This window comes from Hordeum vulgare, chromosome 5H (genome assembly GCF_904849725.1).
Source record: "Hordeum vulgare subsp. vulgare chromosome 5H, MorexV3_pseudomolecules_assembly, whole genome shotgun sequence".
NCBI classification, from domain to species: domain Eukaryota; kingdom Viridiplantae; phylum Streptophyta; class Magnoliopsida; order Poales; family Poaceae; genus Hordeum; species Hordeum vulgare.
Genome location: NC_058522.1, coordinates 510,212,966 through 510,229,845, shown reverse-complemented (window position 1 = coordinate 510,229,845; position 16,880 = coordinate 510,212,966). Strand labels below are relative to the sequence as shown.

Below are 16,880 nucleotides of genomic sequence, written 5' to 3'. Positions count from 1 at the left end.
CATAGTTCAGGAGGAAATTTGCATGAAGCATATCATCATCTTTTTCGAAACTAACCGATAATGGTTTGCCCGTAGGATGCAGTCCTGGGGGGCGGTAACAAGTAGAATAGTAGACTTGCTGCAACAATATTTAGGAACAGGGCACCAGCTCTAGGTTCAACTGACGAGCTTATTCCATGTCATTTAGTTTGTACAATAGTCAGCACAGCATTGCTGGAATGCTAGTTTTTCTGTCTGATTTAAGAGCAGCGATGGCGTGGCAGATGTCATTTGTCACTTCTTCAGGTTGATATCCTTGTAATCTGATGGAAGATACGGCAACATCCAATCTGCAAAGAACCCTTTCTTCCTCCTGGCTTCACATCCCATGTCCTGGCACAACTGGTCATTGTACCAGATGTGGAGAGCTCCAACACAAGATCGACGGAAGTATTCACGAGAATACCTCTTCATGTATTCATCCCATTTCTTTATATCCATCTCCATAGATTTTATGCTAGGCAGCTGAAATACACCGTCAAGGAAATGCACCAACCATTTGGAGCGCATGTCGAAGGTGTGCAGGTTTGCTATGCTCTCAGAGTAGCCGATGATGGCCAGCTGTGGGATCCTAGGATGCACGCATTGCCTGCTCAGTTAACAAAAACAACTGTGAGCTTCTGCATATGTACAGACAGCTAAACAAGCATGTTTAAGAGATGCATGGAGAGGTTAAACCTGTAAAGAGGAATAATATTGGATGGTGAGCCAGTCACATTGTCTCTGAACAAGGATGATGTGAACATCTCTTTTAGCTTTTGGTCTCCCTTGTATCCGGTGGCGAATATGACCACATCGCTCTTTATCGGCATGGATTCACCTTCGACAATCACACCTTGATTGCAGAAACTGAAGCTCTTTGCTTTCTTGAGAACAATGCTTCCTTGATCAACCATGTCATAGAATTTGTCTGGCAATATTGCAACCAAGCAAGAGCTGATAGCCTGGAAGAAACTGTGGTCTGGCACCATGCCGTGCTTATCCATGGGCACCACCCATCTATAGTAGCTCTCGACAAACTTTGAGAACAACCATCTCTGACCAGGTAGGTGTATATTCGGGTTAAATACATGCATGGACACAAATTTATGATCTGTATCTACTTGGGAGAGTGGTGTGGTATAAGTAGGAACTTACCAAGGGTGATAAGAAGGTAGCAAGAAGGCTAAGGAGCAGCCCCTCTCCTGGCTTGTGTACTAGGAGCTCCGAGAAGCGGTTGAGGTAGAAGAACGCAATGGGAACGCCCCAAGCGTAGTAGTCGGGTATGATCCACCTCTTCGTTCGACATATTATTGTGCATGGATACTTGGCTCCTGAGTGCAACAACAATTAAGACAATTAAGATATATCTGACCTCAGTGCTCTGAACATTTCTTCCCTTGTGATCACTCTGCAATGAAGAGTTGTAGGAAAGCTAGAGATCTCACCATTTGCGTTTGCGCACTCTGCAGCGATGTCTATAGCGGACTTCTGGTAGCCGACGACGGTGACGAGCTTGCCCCTGATGAGTTCGGTGGCCTTTGCGGTGCCCATGTCGGAGTAGTCCATGGAGTGGATCACCGTGCCGTCGAACTTCTCCGGCCCTTTGTTGGGAGGGAATGTGGGTATATTTGGGATGCCGCTGAATCTCCCGGTGCACAGGATCACAAAGTCCGCAACATGTGTCTGGAAGCATGAAGTGAAGTGTTTGGCAAGAATCAGCTGTTGCCAATGTTAGCATGAAGTGAAGTGAACTCGGTACTGATGAGTAAATTGGTTGTGTATATGCTAACGTTGGATATACATAGCCCGTATGATCCGTTCAAGTGTTGATGCAGACATGTTTGCTCACTGTTAGCCATCGTTGTCTGCTACAGTACATTGTGCACTTCCATTTCTTTGAGACCCAGCAACGTTTTGTTTTCTTGGAGAACTTGGGAATCAGCAACATAACATACAGTGATGGGCTCATGGGCCTCAGCCCGTTTTTTACTCCAAGGGCTATGTAGGAGGTAAGGATGACACTTTTTTTTTTGCTAAAAAAAAAAGGTAAGGATGACACTGTACTGGAGTGAAAGATGAGCCATACAAATTTCGCTGTCGTACAGTATGAGGTTCCTTCCCAGTGTACGTACTAGTGCTCTTACCTCGACGTCGCCGCCGCCCTGCTGCTGCACGGTGAGCCGCCACTCGCCGCGGCCATCCCCGAACGCCGACCCGTCGCCGGCCCACCGGTCCCACGCCTGGACCTCCTCCTCGACGACGCCAGCGTACTCCATCGCCGTCACGCGGCAGCCGAACCGGACGCGCTCCAGCACGCCAAACCGCGCCGCGTAGGAGCGCAGGTAGGCCGCGGCCTGGGCGTGGTCCGGGAACACCTCGGCGACCTCCGGCGGCCAGGGGAAGTCGGAGAATTCGTAGAGCGTGCGCGGCGTCTGCAGCCGCGTGGACGCCAGCGCGCGCGCCCACACGCCGCCGATGGCGCCGGAGGACTCGAAGACGACCGGCTGGAGGCCGCGCTCCAGGGCGTGCTTGCACGCCGCCAGGCCGCTCGCGCCGGCGCCCACAATGGCCACCCTCTTCTGTTTCTCATCCATGATGGGACGCGCTACGTGTCGACTGGCTTGGCTTGGCTTGGCTAGTGTGTGATATCGGCTGGTGCTTGCTTGTGAGGAGTGGGGGAGGCGTGATGTAGGGAAGCGTGGTTGCGTGGGTTCAGCTGGACTAGGACATTGAAGGTCACATGCTTGCCAGTGTACGTGCCACTGCCACTCGACTCGAGTCAGATGTGCAAGAAACATCTGGAGAGTGCTTACAGCTGGTCTTCCTTTTGCGCTACTAATTTTCGTGCAGATTACGGAGCAGGGTCATCAAATCCACGCTTAGTTAGCTTATCATATCTCTTTGTGAGAAAGATGTAGGAGAAATGTGTAAAAGATGATAGCGACGGCCGCCGATCACAAAAATTGTGCATCGTCGAGGGAAGAAAAGCCTCGATCGACACGTGGTGAATCTAAGCTTCCAACGTGCCAGCGGTTTCACAGGGCACGGAAAAACAATACGATTGAGGACATGTATTTTTTTTTAAATAAAGGGCAATCAAAGTTCCTTACATACACGAGCGAGGTCCTTCAACTAGCGACCAGGTTTCAAGGATTCAACATCAGATCTATTGTACCCGGCACCGACTAAGCAACACGTAATTACAATTGAGAACTGATATCGATCATCGATCAATTGCTGAAAGTGGAAATAAACTCAGTTGAATATAAAACATTAGCGATCAATTCGTGCACTAGAAACACACACAGATGGCTAGCACACGTCGGACGGCGGCAGGTCGGCGACTCGGGCGGTGGCATGCTTGTTTCTCCGGCAGCGGAGGGGCGAGTCTTCCCGCAGAAGCGCGTAGATGAAACCGGCGGCAATAAGCAGACATGGCACTCCCACGACCCCCCAGAAGATCTTGTCGAACCTGGTAGCGCGGGTGAACACGTGCGTGTAGGAAATCACGGCGGAGAAGACAAAGAAACCGAGGTAGGCCACCACAAACCAAACGAAGATCAAGCCCATGCACAGGTCGCCTGCTTCCTCTTCCTCCGCCGTCTTCATGTCGTAGTTGCATCTCCACAATTGCATCTCTTCCTAGTTACTAGTAGGATTCATCAAACGGGGCCACTTGTGGTCGTAAGTAAATAAGCTTCGCTTGCCAGGCGATTGAATCGAGCTGCCTACGAGGCGATAAAGCACTATCTGCAGCCTATCAGATGTACGTTTTTTATAGCAAACCTACCAGACTACGTACCTTCTTTTTAATAGCAAACCAACCAGACGTGCGTGATACGTATTAGTACTCCACTTCAGTTTTATCTTGGGAGTACTACTTATTTTGTTTTCTGGCGCGCGGAAGCAACGAATCGTAGCGCCCACAAGCGGGCCGTATAAACGGGTCAGGTACCGGTGCTTACAAAGACATTTAACTCTTGGGCTGATGAAGGGGACATCGCATGACAACGCACTGCTGCCGAGTATGGGACCTCCTATACGGCGCTGCAGGCGCCCGTTTGCCCACTGGCGCCTGCAGCGCCCCACCTTGGGCCGGCCCATCAAAGAGCTCGGCATCCCTGAAGGCCCAGAAAAAGTTCATTATTTTTTGGAAAATAAAGTACACCGATTTTGTAAAATAAAGTTCTTCAAATGGGAAAAACGTTGATAGATTTTAAATATAATAATAATTAAAATTGGAAAATGTTTATCAAGTTTAAAAAAAGGTTCATTAATTTTTATAAAAAGTTCAATGTTTTTGAAAAAAATTCATCAAATTTGAAAAAAAGTTAATCGGTGTTCAAAAAAAGTTCAATGAATTTGAAAAAAGTTCACCGAAATATATAAAAAGTTCATCGAATTTGAAAAAAATGTTCATAATTTTTTTTAAAAAGTTCAGCGAATTAAAAAAGAGTTCATAAATTTTGTAAAAAAGTTCACCGAATTAAAAAAAACTTTAATTTTGAAAAACAAAATTATCCAATTTGAATTTTTTTTTTCAAATTTTAAAAAAAGTTCATCAAATTAATAAAAAAATCATTGAATTTGAGAAAAACGTCAATCAAATTTTTACAAAACGTTCTTTATTGAAAAAAGTTCATCAATTTTGTCAAAAAGTTTGGTGTATTTGAAAAAAATTCATAGATTTCAGAAAAAGTTGACGAACTATAAAAATATCACCGAGTCATGAAAAAACAAGGAATAACAGAAACGAAAAAATAGAAGCAAAAAAAAAAACAGAAGGAAAAAAAGAAAAAGAAAAACAGAAGGAAAAAACGAAAACTAGACAAGGAAATAAGAAAACATCAAAATAAAATCAGTAATCAGATCGGATGTGATGGCGCAGTGGTTACGGCCTGCTAACACGAGCTAGAGATTTAGAGTTTGAATACCCGCGGTGCCTAGTTTTTTTTTCTATGCTTAGATGGGCCGGCCCAGCGCAGGTCGCTGCACGCGCCCGTTAGCACAATTGTACTGTAACGGACATCTGTGGCGTCAAATAGGATAGGCTGCCGAGTATATAGCAACAACCTACCACATTACAGACGTTCACCACAAAAAACTATCACTTTTTTAAAATTTTAAAATGATACCACAAAATTGATTTGCTGTTCCCAAAAACTATCATGTTGCATTGATGACTATGTTAATTAACTTTAATCTTTATTACGATAACTTCGGTCCACTCGCCAGGTTGACCGTTATGTCGACCATTGACAGGTTATGACAGGTGGGTCCAAATATTTTTTGAAATACAATCTGGCGTCTGAAAAAATATAAAAAGCAATTGGGTTCCTCAAAAATAAAAATAAAAAGCAGTCGGGTCCTCGCCGACGAGCTAGTCCCCGAAGCCGGCGGCAAGGCGTGGTGGTGGCCGGCTCCGACAGAGACGGCAATGGCTGCGCGGGGCGTGGTGGTGGCTGACCCCGACGTCCGCGAGCAGTGGCTGCGTCGGGCATGGTGGTGGCCGGCCCCGACCGTGGTTGCGAGCTCTGGCTGTGTAGGGCGTGGTGGTGGCCAGCCTCGGCGGCCGCGAGCAGTGGCTGCGCTGAGCGTGGTGGTGCCTAGTCGGGGCGATTGTGGGTAGTGGCTGCGCTGAGCGTGGTGGTGGCCGGCCCCAAGGACAACGACCGTGGTTGCGCCGGGCGTGGTGGTGGTCGGCCCCGGCATCGGCGACCGTGGCCGCACCAGTCGTCGTGGTGTCCGGCTCTGGCGTCAACGGATGTGGCTGCATCGATCTTCGTGGTGGCCGGCCGTGATGGAGGCGATGATGGATGCACCGGGCGTCGTGGTGGCCGGCCCCGGCGGCATTGGCCTTGGCTGCGTCGGGCGTCGTGGTCACCGGCCCTGGTAGAGAGAGAGAGAGAGAGAGAGCAGGGAAGGAGGGGAGAGAAGAAAGATAAGGGGGAGAGAGAGAGCACACTTACATGTCGGACCCACATGTAAGTTAACGGTCAAACACACGGTTTGTTTTGAAGCCGGCCTGACCTGTCATAAACTGGATTAATTCTAAATCACATCGTCATTTGGTTTTTTTGGAACAGCGAATCAATTTTGTGGTAGCATTTTAAATAATTAAAAAATGGCAGTTTCTTGTGGTCGACGCCTGTAATGTGATAGTTTTTTTGCTGTATACTCCACTTCTTCTGGTACGTGTTACGCTGGCCGATTGACCATCTGAGATTGCGAGCAGTGGTACTATTGTGGTGGCACATGTTTTACCTACGGGGATCCCTCCCTTGCCTCCTATCTATGTGTCAGCAAGGAAAGATAACAAAAGGCTCAGGAGGATACAAGCTGGGAAGGAGAAGGGAGACAACAATGAGGTTCAGGATACTACAGGTACGTTATCGGTGGCCTCACCAAAGGAGTCCCGTTGGGCACAATGAATACTACATGTTAGAACTGTCGGGTTGCGGGTAAAGTCTCGACAGTTCGCGAGCTTCACGACATGGGGAAGAAATTTACCCCTACCATGCTTTGTATCATGGAGACTTTGATTAGCAAGGGAAGGCTAGAGAGTTTGGCTAGTTCGATAGGCTATGATAAAGCTTATGCAATAAATAGTAATGGTAGAAGTGAAGATATTGGTAACTTTTGAAATAATGCAATAAACATTTTCATTTTGCGTTTAGATGGCACCCCTAAACCCATGGACATATGCACCCACTTTTCAAAAAAAAAGCACTTTAAGCATGTTTTAAATGTCAAAAGATTCAAAAGAAAAATCCACTCATACATGTTTGCAAATGTGTATGTGGGGCACAAAGTTTTGTGAAAAAATGTCTATTTGTTTTGTCTCCGCAAAAAAGACAAATTTCAGTGCTTCTAAATAGCGTTTTATGACATATTTTTTTGTCTTTATTGTACAGGCCATAAGAATGTTATTTTTCCACGAAACTTTATGCACGCACATAAAACATGAAGACGTACTTGTACAACTTTTCAAAAAACAAATAGCATTTATAAATGTTTTTTTTCAAGTGGGTTCATATGTACCCGGGTTCATCCATGCACTTCCCATTTTGTGTTATTCTATGTATCATTTGGATTGCAGGGTAACTGAAATGAGTAGTCAACCATGGCGTATAATAGTAGTCTATGTTAGGGTCCAAACACACCTTCGACATCACACATGCAACATACTCAAAAGATATAAGTGGCTCGAGTGATCTCCCTTGGCTCTGCATCGGAGATTTCAATGAAGTTTTACGTCCACATGACATGAGGAGGACATGCTGGGATTAGTCAACGGAGCAATGCGCCAATCCAGGGATTCCTAGATATGGTAGACACTTGCATGTTGATAGATATTGGCTTCAAGGAAAGTTTCTCGACTTTTGAGAAGAAGGTATTTTCTCTGTAAACTAATATAAGAGTGCTTAGATAACCAAAATAATAATCTAAACACTCTTATATTAATTTATGGAGTGAGTACTTACTAACACTTACAATAGAGTGAGGCTCGACACAGATTTGGGATCAGTGTAATAGAATGCAAAATTTTCTTTGGCGAGTCTGAATCGCCTTACTTCTGCCACTTCAGATCATTGGCCAATTCAACTATAATTTAATGGTGCAGCGGGATCTACTAGACCACCTCCTATGTTCAAGTATGAAACCACGTGGAATCTTATGAGAATTTGAAAGAGACTATTGTGGAGGCATGGGGCTCAAACCAACCATGTATAAGAGTGAAGGATATGAGACATAAGTTGGTGTCTCTTTCGGGAACGTACAACTTTGGATCTGTTCCTAAAGAGATAAAGGGATTGGAGAGGGAACTAGAAAAATTCGAAAGTGATCGGGCTGTCGTTGCTGATCTAACGATAGGAGGAGGAAGAACTCGAGAGGATTTGCGCGAGAGGTAGTTAGACAGTGGATGTATTTTCGGCAGCTCAAACTCTACCTTCTTTCTGTTATTCGATCCACCTCTTAAGCCACGATTTTACAGTCGTCTCTAACTAACTCCCGGCGGCATTGTCTGATCCGAGATGACCGCGCCATCCCACGGCCACGGGTCACGGCACCGAGTCCACCGGGAGAGAATCAAGGCGTCGAGGAGGGGTGGGCAACGGCCCAGTCTACGATCGTGCGTGTGCATGTTATAGTCTCCATGCACACGTGTTATTACAATCAACAGAAAAGATAAATGAGCTACTAAACCTTCAGACTATCCTAACCAGCTGCCGAGCTTATACCAACACTTCTCCCCCTTAAGCTCAGCTCTCGTTGTGAATCTCTCTGACCCCAAGCTGTTGTCGCATCTCCACGAATCGCACACGCCCGAGCGCCTTGGTCATCACATCTGCAAGATGGTAGTCCGTTCTAACATGATCCACCTCCACCTGACCCACCTCAATGCACTCACTGATGAAATGGAATTTAACATCTATATGCTTGCTGCGGTCATGGTGGACTGGGTTCTTTGCCAATGCAATTGCTGACTTGTTGTCAATCAGAAGCTTGAATCTCGTTGGCTCCACTCCCTTCATCTCATTCAGAAGCCTGCTCAACCAGAGGCCTTGACAGGTTGCTGCCGTCGCTGCGACATATTCTGCTTCACATGAGCTGATGGCTACCACCTTCTGGGGAGTACGGCATGGTGGTGTAGTGTTGAATGCCGCGCTGCTCGCAGTAGCTTCTGAACTCCGCTGAGCTGAACTCCCTGCTGCGGTCCGATCTGAAAGCTAACAGCTTGCACTGCCCGTTCGCCTTCGCCATGGCTTGTATCTTCTTGAAGCGACAGTATGCCTCGTCCTTGGTTCTGAGCAGCTCCACCCACATGTACCGGCTGAAATCATCGACGACCAGCAGGAAGTACTTGTTGCCTCCGGGTGTCGTGGGCTCGATGGGGCCGCAGAGGTCAGTGTGGACGAGCTCCAGCCCATGCACTGCGCGGTGCGCCGAGGCCTGTGGGAATGGCGATCGATGCTGCTTCCCCAGGGTACACCCATCACAGTACTCTTCTACGCGATCGATCACCGGCATGCCCCGTACCAGCTCCTTGCTTGCCATGGTACGCATCGCCCGAAAGTGGAGGTGGCCCATGCGTGTGTGCCACCGCCATGCCTCATCGTCTTCGACCACCATCAGACACGCGGGCGCGTCCACAGTGAGGGCGCCGATGTACAGCCTGTTCGTGGACCGCCTGATACGCGCCAGAACGCGACGCGACGGGTCGTGGATCGCCGTGACCCCATCCTTGATGTCGATGATGCAACCCGCCTCATCCAACTGCCCCACGGAGACAATGTTTGTGCGTAGACTCGGGATGAAAAACACCCCCGTGAGCACACGCTGGGATCTGGCCTGACACCAGAATACCACAGAGCCGCGCCCGCGTATTTCCACCATAGATCCATCGCCGAATCGCACCATGCCTCGCACGCTCTCGTCCATCGCCGAGAACATGCGTCGGTCGCCAGTCATATGACTGCTCGCCCCGGTGTCGAAGAACCACACTCCGTCCGGCGAGGGGACGGGCATGACTTTCTCTTCATTGAGGTGTACTTCCTGGGGTGCGACGAGCTGTGTAGCATCGTCTGCGCGGCGACGACCATGTAGAGGGCATGGTCATGCTCTGCGTCAGCGACGGCCAAGTTTCCCTGCTCCGGTTTGCCCTTCTGCTCCTGCTCGCGGAGCCACGTGCGGCACTCCTTCTTCCAGTGCCCTGAGATGCCGCAGTGATGGCACTTCCCTTTCTTCTTCTTGCCTCCTGACCCACCGGAGCCTCCTGCCCCGGCGTTCCTGGTCGCGCCCTTTCCACCGCCTTGTGGTTTGGGCTTCGCTGGAGACTTGTTCTTGCCGCCATTGCCGACGCTGCCGGCGGACAATCCCCCGCCTCCGTCCAATCTTTCCCGGGCCAAACACTCCTCGTGGGTGAGTAGTAGGCGGCCGGTTAGTTGTGAGCCGTCGTCAAGATCATAGTGATCCTCAAAGGCCGAGAGACGTCCGACGAGCTCCTCAATAGACATGGTTTTCAGATCGATCAAAGACTCGATCGCCATGGCCATCGGGCGGTACCGCCGCGGCACCACGCGGAGGAACTTCTGGACCGCCTTGTGCTCGGTGACGGGGTCGCCGTACAGCTCCAGATCAGCGACGAGGGCAGAGAGGCGCAGCCCGAAGTCCTCGATGGACTCCCCGTCCTTTAAACGGAGATCCTCGAACTCCCGCCGGCGCACCTGCGCATTGGCCTCGCGGCCACGCTCGCTGCCCATCCGCATGGTCCGGATGGTTTCCCACACCGTCTTCGTCGTATCCTTCGCAGCTAGCACCCGCAGTATCTCCGGCGGAACGCCGGTGAGAATGATCTGCAGCACTCGCCTGTCTTCATTGTCGTCAGTGGCATCGTCTGTCACCGCGGACCAGACACGCGCAACCTGCAGCTTGACTTGCATCACGAGAGCCCACTCCTAGTAGTTCGTGCGCGTGAGCATCATGGACGCCCCCGACTCTTGTCGAACGACTCGTTCCACCACGCGGTACACCCCACTGCCGCCGCCGCTAATACGCGCGAGTGGCGCCTTGGACGAGGGCGTCTGCGACGTCAGCTCCGCGGTGCTCTTGCTCTTCCCGTCAGAATTGTTACCAGACATGACCTCGATGGATCACACGCCGCCGCCGCCCCGAGGATCAAGACACCCCAGGCTCTGATGCCAAATGTCGTTGCTAATCTAATGATAGGAGGATGAAGAACTCGAGAGGATTTCCGTGAGAGGTAGTTAGATAGTGAATGTATTTTCAGCAGCTCAAACTCTACCTTCTTTCTGTTATTCGATCCACCTCTTAAGCCACGGTTTTACAGTCGTCTCTAACTAACTCCCGGCGGCATGCTCTGATCCGAGATGACCGCGCCATCCCACGGCCACGGGTCACAGCACCGAGTCCACCGGGAGAGAATCAAGGCGTCGAGGAGGGGTGGGCAACGGCCCAGTCTACGATCGTGCGTGTGCATGTTATAGTCTCCATGCACACGTGTTATTTTTTTTGAGGGAAAGCATAGCTTTATAAATCAACTACGTACAGGCATCTCGCCTAACACGTGATTCGCCACATCGGGCGGTACAACCGAGTCCCATTCGACACAACTCTCAGCGGCACAGGTGCTACCAATTTGTGCTAGTACATGAGCTACCATGTTTGAGCTACGATTACATGTTCTGACACTCCAATGGGTGAACCATAGCTTTAGCTGGTACTTGAGGTCCTCGATGATTGCTGTGTAGGGTGATGCGTCGGCGCGGGAAGTGTCCATGGCCTCCACGAGCAGCTGTGAATCTGTCTCAAACACCACTCTGGTCGCGCCCATCTCAGTTGCAGTCGTAACAGCTGCCGACAGTGCATGTAGCTCGGCACCGAAGACGCAGGAAACATGCTCTTGTCTCCCAGCCCGCGCGAGTAGCAGCCGGCCGGAGCAGTCGCGAGCCACGATTCCCCATCCACTGAACAGGTTGCCCGGCGTGAAGGCTCCATCTATATTGAATTTGATGAACTCCTCCTGGGGTGGCTCCCATCGGTTTGATGCACGCTTACTCATCCCAGTGACTAGGATCTGCTCATACTCGAGGGCATCACTCCGGGTCCGCCTCGCAATCTCGTCCGCCGGCACGGAAGGTTCCCCTTCACGGATTCTGTTTCTGTGGTTCCACCAGTGCCACCAGAAGGTGATGATCAGAACCCGTTTCTTCTCTTCTAGCCCCCATAGAGAGTCTAACATTGCATGCACGCCCTCGATTGGTTCGAGCCCACACCGTTCCTGCTCCAGACCAAGCAATCTCCAGACTTTTTTGGCTGCCTTGCATTTGATGAATAGATGGTCGCCGTCCTCAACTCCTCTGCCACAAACGAAGCAAGGCATAGCTTCCAGCGCCATGCCTCGTCGCGCCAGGTTAGTACATAGGGCTAGGGACTCATGTCGAAGGCGCCACACAAACATCTGAAGCTTTGCGGGGCATGGTATTTTCCAAATTCGCTTCCACGATTGGTCTGGGCATGCATCGAGACGACCAGCTCCCGTTGCGCTTGAACCTGGCGACCCACCACGCTGATTATTGTTTAGCTGAGCCAGTAATTTGTATGCGCTCTTGACGGAGTGTACCCCTTTTGAGTTAAAGTGCCACGCAATAAAATCTGCCACGCCCTCCCATAGTGGTATTTGCAGTATGTATCAGGCATCATCCGCATAGAACGTCTCCCGTACCAGTTGCTCATCCCAGCCTCCTGTGATAGGGCATAGCAGTTTCTGCACCTGCGTTAGGAGGCTCGCGCCCCTCGGCGTTATAATGCGCCTCGACCATGGTCGAGGAATCCATGGGTCGCGCCAGATGTTTATGCTTGTGCCATCCCCAACCCGCCATATATAGCCTTGTTTCACCACGTCGGTTCCTCGGAGAATGCTGCGCCAGGAGTATGATATGCCGTCGTGAGCCACTGCCTCTAGTGCTGAGCAGTAAGGGAAATACCGGGCTTTTAGTATTCTGGCACACAGGCTGTCCGGGTTTTGAATGATTCTCCACCCCTGCCGGGATAGCATCGCCAAGTTGAAGGTATACATATCTCTGAATCCAAGACCCCCCATAGCTTTGGGGAGAGTGAGTTTCTCCCAGCTCAGCCAATGCAGCGAGTTGTTCTTGTCCTGTTGACTCCACCAGAATTTCCCAAGCAAGGCATTCAACTCCGTACAGAAGGATTTAGTCAGGTCAAAACATGACATTGCGTATGTGGGGATAGCCTGTCCAACCGCTTTCACCAGGACTTCCTTACTTTCCTTGGCAAGTAGTTTCTCCTGCCACCCGTAGATTCGTCCACACATGTTCCGTTTAAGATATCTGAATTCTTGCTTCCGTGATCGCCCAACATGGACAGGCAGGCCCAGGTATTTGTCATTCCAGTCCTCGCTCTGTATCGCCAGCGCATCCTTCACAGCGATTCTGTCCTGGTCTTGGGTATTGGGGCTAAACATAATAGCCGACTTTTCTGTGTTGATGCACTATCCCGAACATGCCTCATATAGCTGCAGGATGTTGTGGAGGGCTGTTGCTTCCTACTGCTGTGCCCGGATCAGGAGCATGGAGTCGTCGGTGAATAACATGTGTGAGACGCAAGGGGCCCTAGGACAGATTTTCACGCCATGGAGAACGCCTCTTTCCTCCGCATGGTGGAGTAATGCCGATAGCCCTTCCCCACAGATGACAAAGAGGTAGGGGGAGAGGGGGTCCCCCTGTCTGAGGCCGGGCGATGGGCAAAATTGTTGTGTGAAGTTGCCATTGACCTTAATCTGATAGCTCACAGTGGTGACACATTTCATGACAAGTGCGATCCAATCGTTGCTGAAACCCAGCTTGGCAAGCATGGCCTCCAAAAAACTCCACTCCACTCGGTCATACGCCTTGCTCATATCTGCTTTCACGGCCGCCACCCCACTTGTCCCGTTCCTCTTGTTCATCAGATAGTGGGAAACCTCATAGGCTATCTGCACATTATCAGTGATCAGCCTCCCAGGAATGAATGCACTTTGGTTCTCGGAGATCACCTCTGGGAGTACAATCTTAAGCCTATTAGCAATGACCTTGGATACCAGTTTATACACAACATTACAGAGACTGATTGGTCGGAGATCCTTGATCCTCCTCGTGTTCTTGACTTTAGGGATGAGCACAATAGTGGTGTTATTCCAGCCTTCCGGGAAGGTATCTCCATTCAGGACCTTAAGAACTTCCTGTACCACATGATCACCCATGAAATGCCAGTGTCGTTTGAAAACAATCGCCGACATACCATCCGGGCCCGGTGATTTTAGGTCACCGATATGGTCCAGTGCGGCTTTCACCTCCTCCCTGGTGTACTCAGCCGTAAGCACATCATTCATAGCAGGAGAGACTCGCGGTTTCACCCTCTGTAACAGCTCGGTTAGACGATGTGGGTTGGCTGTAGTGAATAGTCCCTGGAAAAACGAGCAGACATAGTTAGTTAAGGCTGGTCCCTCCTCCACCACCGAGCCATCCTCCCGACAAATCTCCTTCAGTTTGTTTGCTCTCTTCCTCGCAGATGCTACTGATTGCAAGTATTTTATGTTCTTGTTCCCTCCTCTCAACCACCACATGTGGGCACGCTGTTTCAGTTTGATGTATTTCTTCTCCTTCAGGGACGCCAGAGCAATACGCAGACGGGTTTCCTCCTGCACCTTCGCTTCAGTTGTAGTAGATTTCATGCATCTGTCTAATCTTGCCCGGGTCTCCTTGATTCTCCCCTACAACTTCTCTACTCCAATTGGTCATGTCTCCCGCCACACTCATTAGGGCCCGGGCAACACCCCGTTTCTCCTCATGGAATCCCCGATCCCAGGCTTTCCGGATAACCTCCTCACATCCATCCTCCTGCAGCCACCGTGCTTCAAAGCAGAAGTTATGGTCGCTCCTCCTCCATTCACGATCCGCCCCCTCCAGGGAGACTATGATGGGGCGGTGATCCGAGTGTCCTGGGTCCCCATGCCGCACCAACGCATGTGGAAACGCCTCACACCAGTCGTTGTTTGCAATGGCGCGATCGAGTCTCTCACAGATGTATGAAGAGGCTTTCCGGCTATGGTTCCTCCTTGATAAAGTTTTGAAGAGGTTCAAAATGGAACAGTCCAAGAAAGGGTTCTTGCCAGTTTTACAAGGTACAAGATTGAGTAAGACTCAGTGCCCAGCAACTGATGAAGATAGAGAGCATATGCGCTCCGTCCCCTATGCTTCAGCCATAGGTTCTATCATGTATGCGATGCTGTGCACTAGACCGGATGTTAGCCTGGCCATAAGTATGGCAGGTAGGTTCCAGAGTAATCCAGGAGTGGATCACTGGACAGCGGTCAAGAATATCCTGAAATACCTGAAAAGGACTAAGGAGATGTTTCTCGTATATGGAGGTGACGAAGAGCTCGCCGTAAAAGGTTACGTCGATGCAAGCTTTGACACAGATCCGGACGACTCTAAGTCGCAAACCGGATACGTATTTATTCTTAATGGGGGTGCAGTAAGCTGGTGCAGTTCCAAGCAAAGCGTCGTAGCAGATTCTACATGTGAAGCAGAGTACATGGCTGCCTCGGAGGCGGCTAAGCAGGGTGTCTGGATGAAGCAGTTCATGACGGATCTTGGAGTGGTGCCAAGTGCATTGGATCCAATAAGCTTGTTCTGTGACAACACGGGTGCCATTGCCTTAGCAAAGGAACCACGGTTTCACAAGAAGACCAGACACATCAAACGACGCTTCAACCTCATCCGCGACTACGTCGAGGAAGAGGACGTAAATATATGCAAAGTGCACACGGATCTGAATGTAGCAGACCCGCTGACTAAACCTCTTCCACGGCCAAAACATGATCGACACCAGAACTGTATGGGTGTTAGATTTATTACAATGTAATTCGGATGGTGATGTGAGGGCTAGATTATTGACTCTAGTGCAAGTGGGAGACTGTTGGAATTATGCCCTAGAGGCAATAATAAATATAGTTATTATTATAATTCCTGTATCAAGATAATAGTTTATTATCCATGCTATAATTGTATTGAATGAAGACTCATTTACATGTGTGGATACATAGACAAAACACCGTCCCTAGCATGCCTCTAGTTGGCTAGCCAGTTGATCGATGATAGTCAGTGTCTTCTGATTATGAACAAGGTGTTGTTGCTTGATAACTGGATCACGTCATTGGGAGAATCACGTGATGGACTAGACCCAAACTAATAGACGTAGCATGTTGATCGTGTCATTTTGTTGCTACTGTTTTCTGCGTGTCAAGTATTTATTCCTATGACCATGAGATCATATAACTCACTGACACCGGAGGAATGCTTTGTGTGTATCAAACGTCGCAACGTAACTGGGTGACTATAAAGATGCTCTACAGGTATCTCCGAAGGTGTTGGTTGAGTTAGTATGGATCAAGACTGGGATTTGTCACTCCGTGTGACGGAGAGGTATCTCGGGGCCCACTCGGTAATACAACATCACACACAAGCCTTGCAAGCAATGTAACTTAGTGTAAGTTGCGGGATCTTGTATTACGGAACGAGTAAAGAGACTTGCCGGTAAACGAGATTGAAATAGGTATGCGGATACTGACGATCGAATCTCGGGCAAGTAACATACCGAAGGACAAAGGGAATGACATACGGGATTATACGAATCCTTGGCACTGAGGTTCAAACGATAAGATCTTCGTAGAATATGTAGGATCCAATATGGGCATCCAGGTCCTGCTATTGGATATTGACCGAGGAGTCTCTCGGGTCATGTCTACATAGTTTTCGAACCCGCAGGGTCTACACACTTAAGGTTCGACGTTGTTTTATGCGTATTTGAGTTATATGGTTGGTTACCGAATGTTGTTCGGAGTCCCGGATGAGATCACGGACGTCACGAGGGTTTCCGGAATGGTCCGAAAACGAAGATTGATATATAGGATGACCTCATTTGATTACCGGAAGGTTTTCGGAGTTACCGGGAATGTACCGGGAATGACGAATGGGTTCCGGGAGTTCACCGGGGGGGGCAACCCGCCCCGGGGAAGCCCATAGGCCTTGTGGGAGACACACCAGCCCTTAGTGGGCTGGTGGGACAGCCCACAAGTGCCCTATGCGCCAAGGAGAAGAAAATCAAGAGAGAAAGAAAAAAAAAGAGGAGGTGGGAAGGAAGGGGGACTCCCTCCCACCAAACCTAGTCCAACTCGGTTTGGGGGGGGGAGAGTCCTCCCCCTTGGACTCGGCCGACCCCCTTGGGGCTCCTTGAGCCCCAAGGCAAGGCCCCTCCCTCCCACCTATATATAC

The 16,880-nt window shown here is 49.7% G+C and overlaps 1 protein-coding gene across 1 annotated transcript; it reads right to left on the bottom strand.

Annotated features, from left to right (window-relative positions):
• Positions 1-151: 151 nt before the first annotated feature.
• On the bottom strand, positions 152-2,816 carry LOC123451845 (probable flavin-containing monooxygenase 1). The gene is made up of 5 exons (XM_045128388.1): positions 2,166-2,816; positions 1,467-1,704; positions 1,177-1,352; positions 718-1,076; positions 152-628 (listed from the first exon to the last, which is right to left on the bottom strand). Exons 1-5 carry the CDS (start codon positions 2,613-2,615, stop codon positions 274-276), a joined length of 1,578 nt encoding a protein of 525 aa, XP_044984323.1. The 5' UTR covers positions 2,616-2,816; the 3' UTR covers positions 152-273.
• Positions 2,817-16,880: the final 14,064 nt, after the last annotated feature.

Coding starts and splice junctions, on each gene's coding strand:
- LOC123451845 (XM_045128388.1), bottom strand. CDS start 2,615: ATGGATGAGAAACAGAAGAGGGTGGCCATTGTGGGCGCCGGCGCGAGC. Junction 1,705..2,165: donor AGGGCGGCGGCGACGTCGAG/GTAAGAGCACTA, acceptor TCATGCTTCCAG/ACACATGTTGCGGACTTTGT. Junction 1,077..1,176: donor CTACCTTCTTATCACCCTTG/GTAAGTTCCTAC, acceptor CTACCTGGTCAG/AGATGGTTGTTCTCAAAGTT.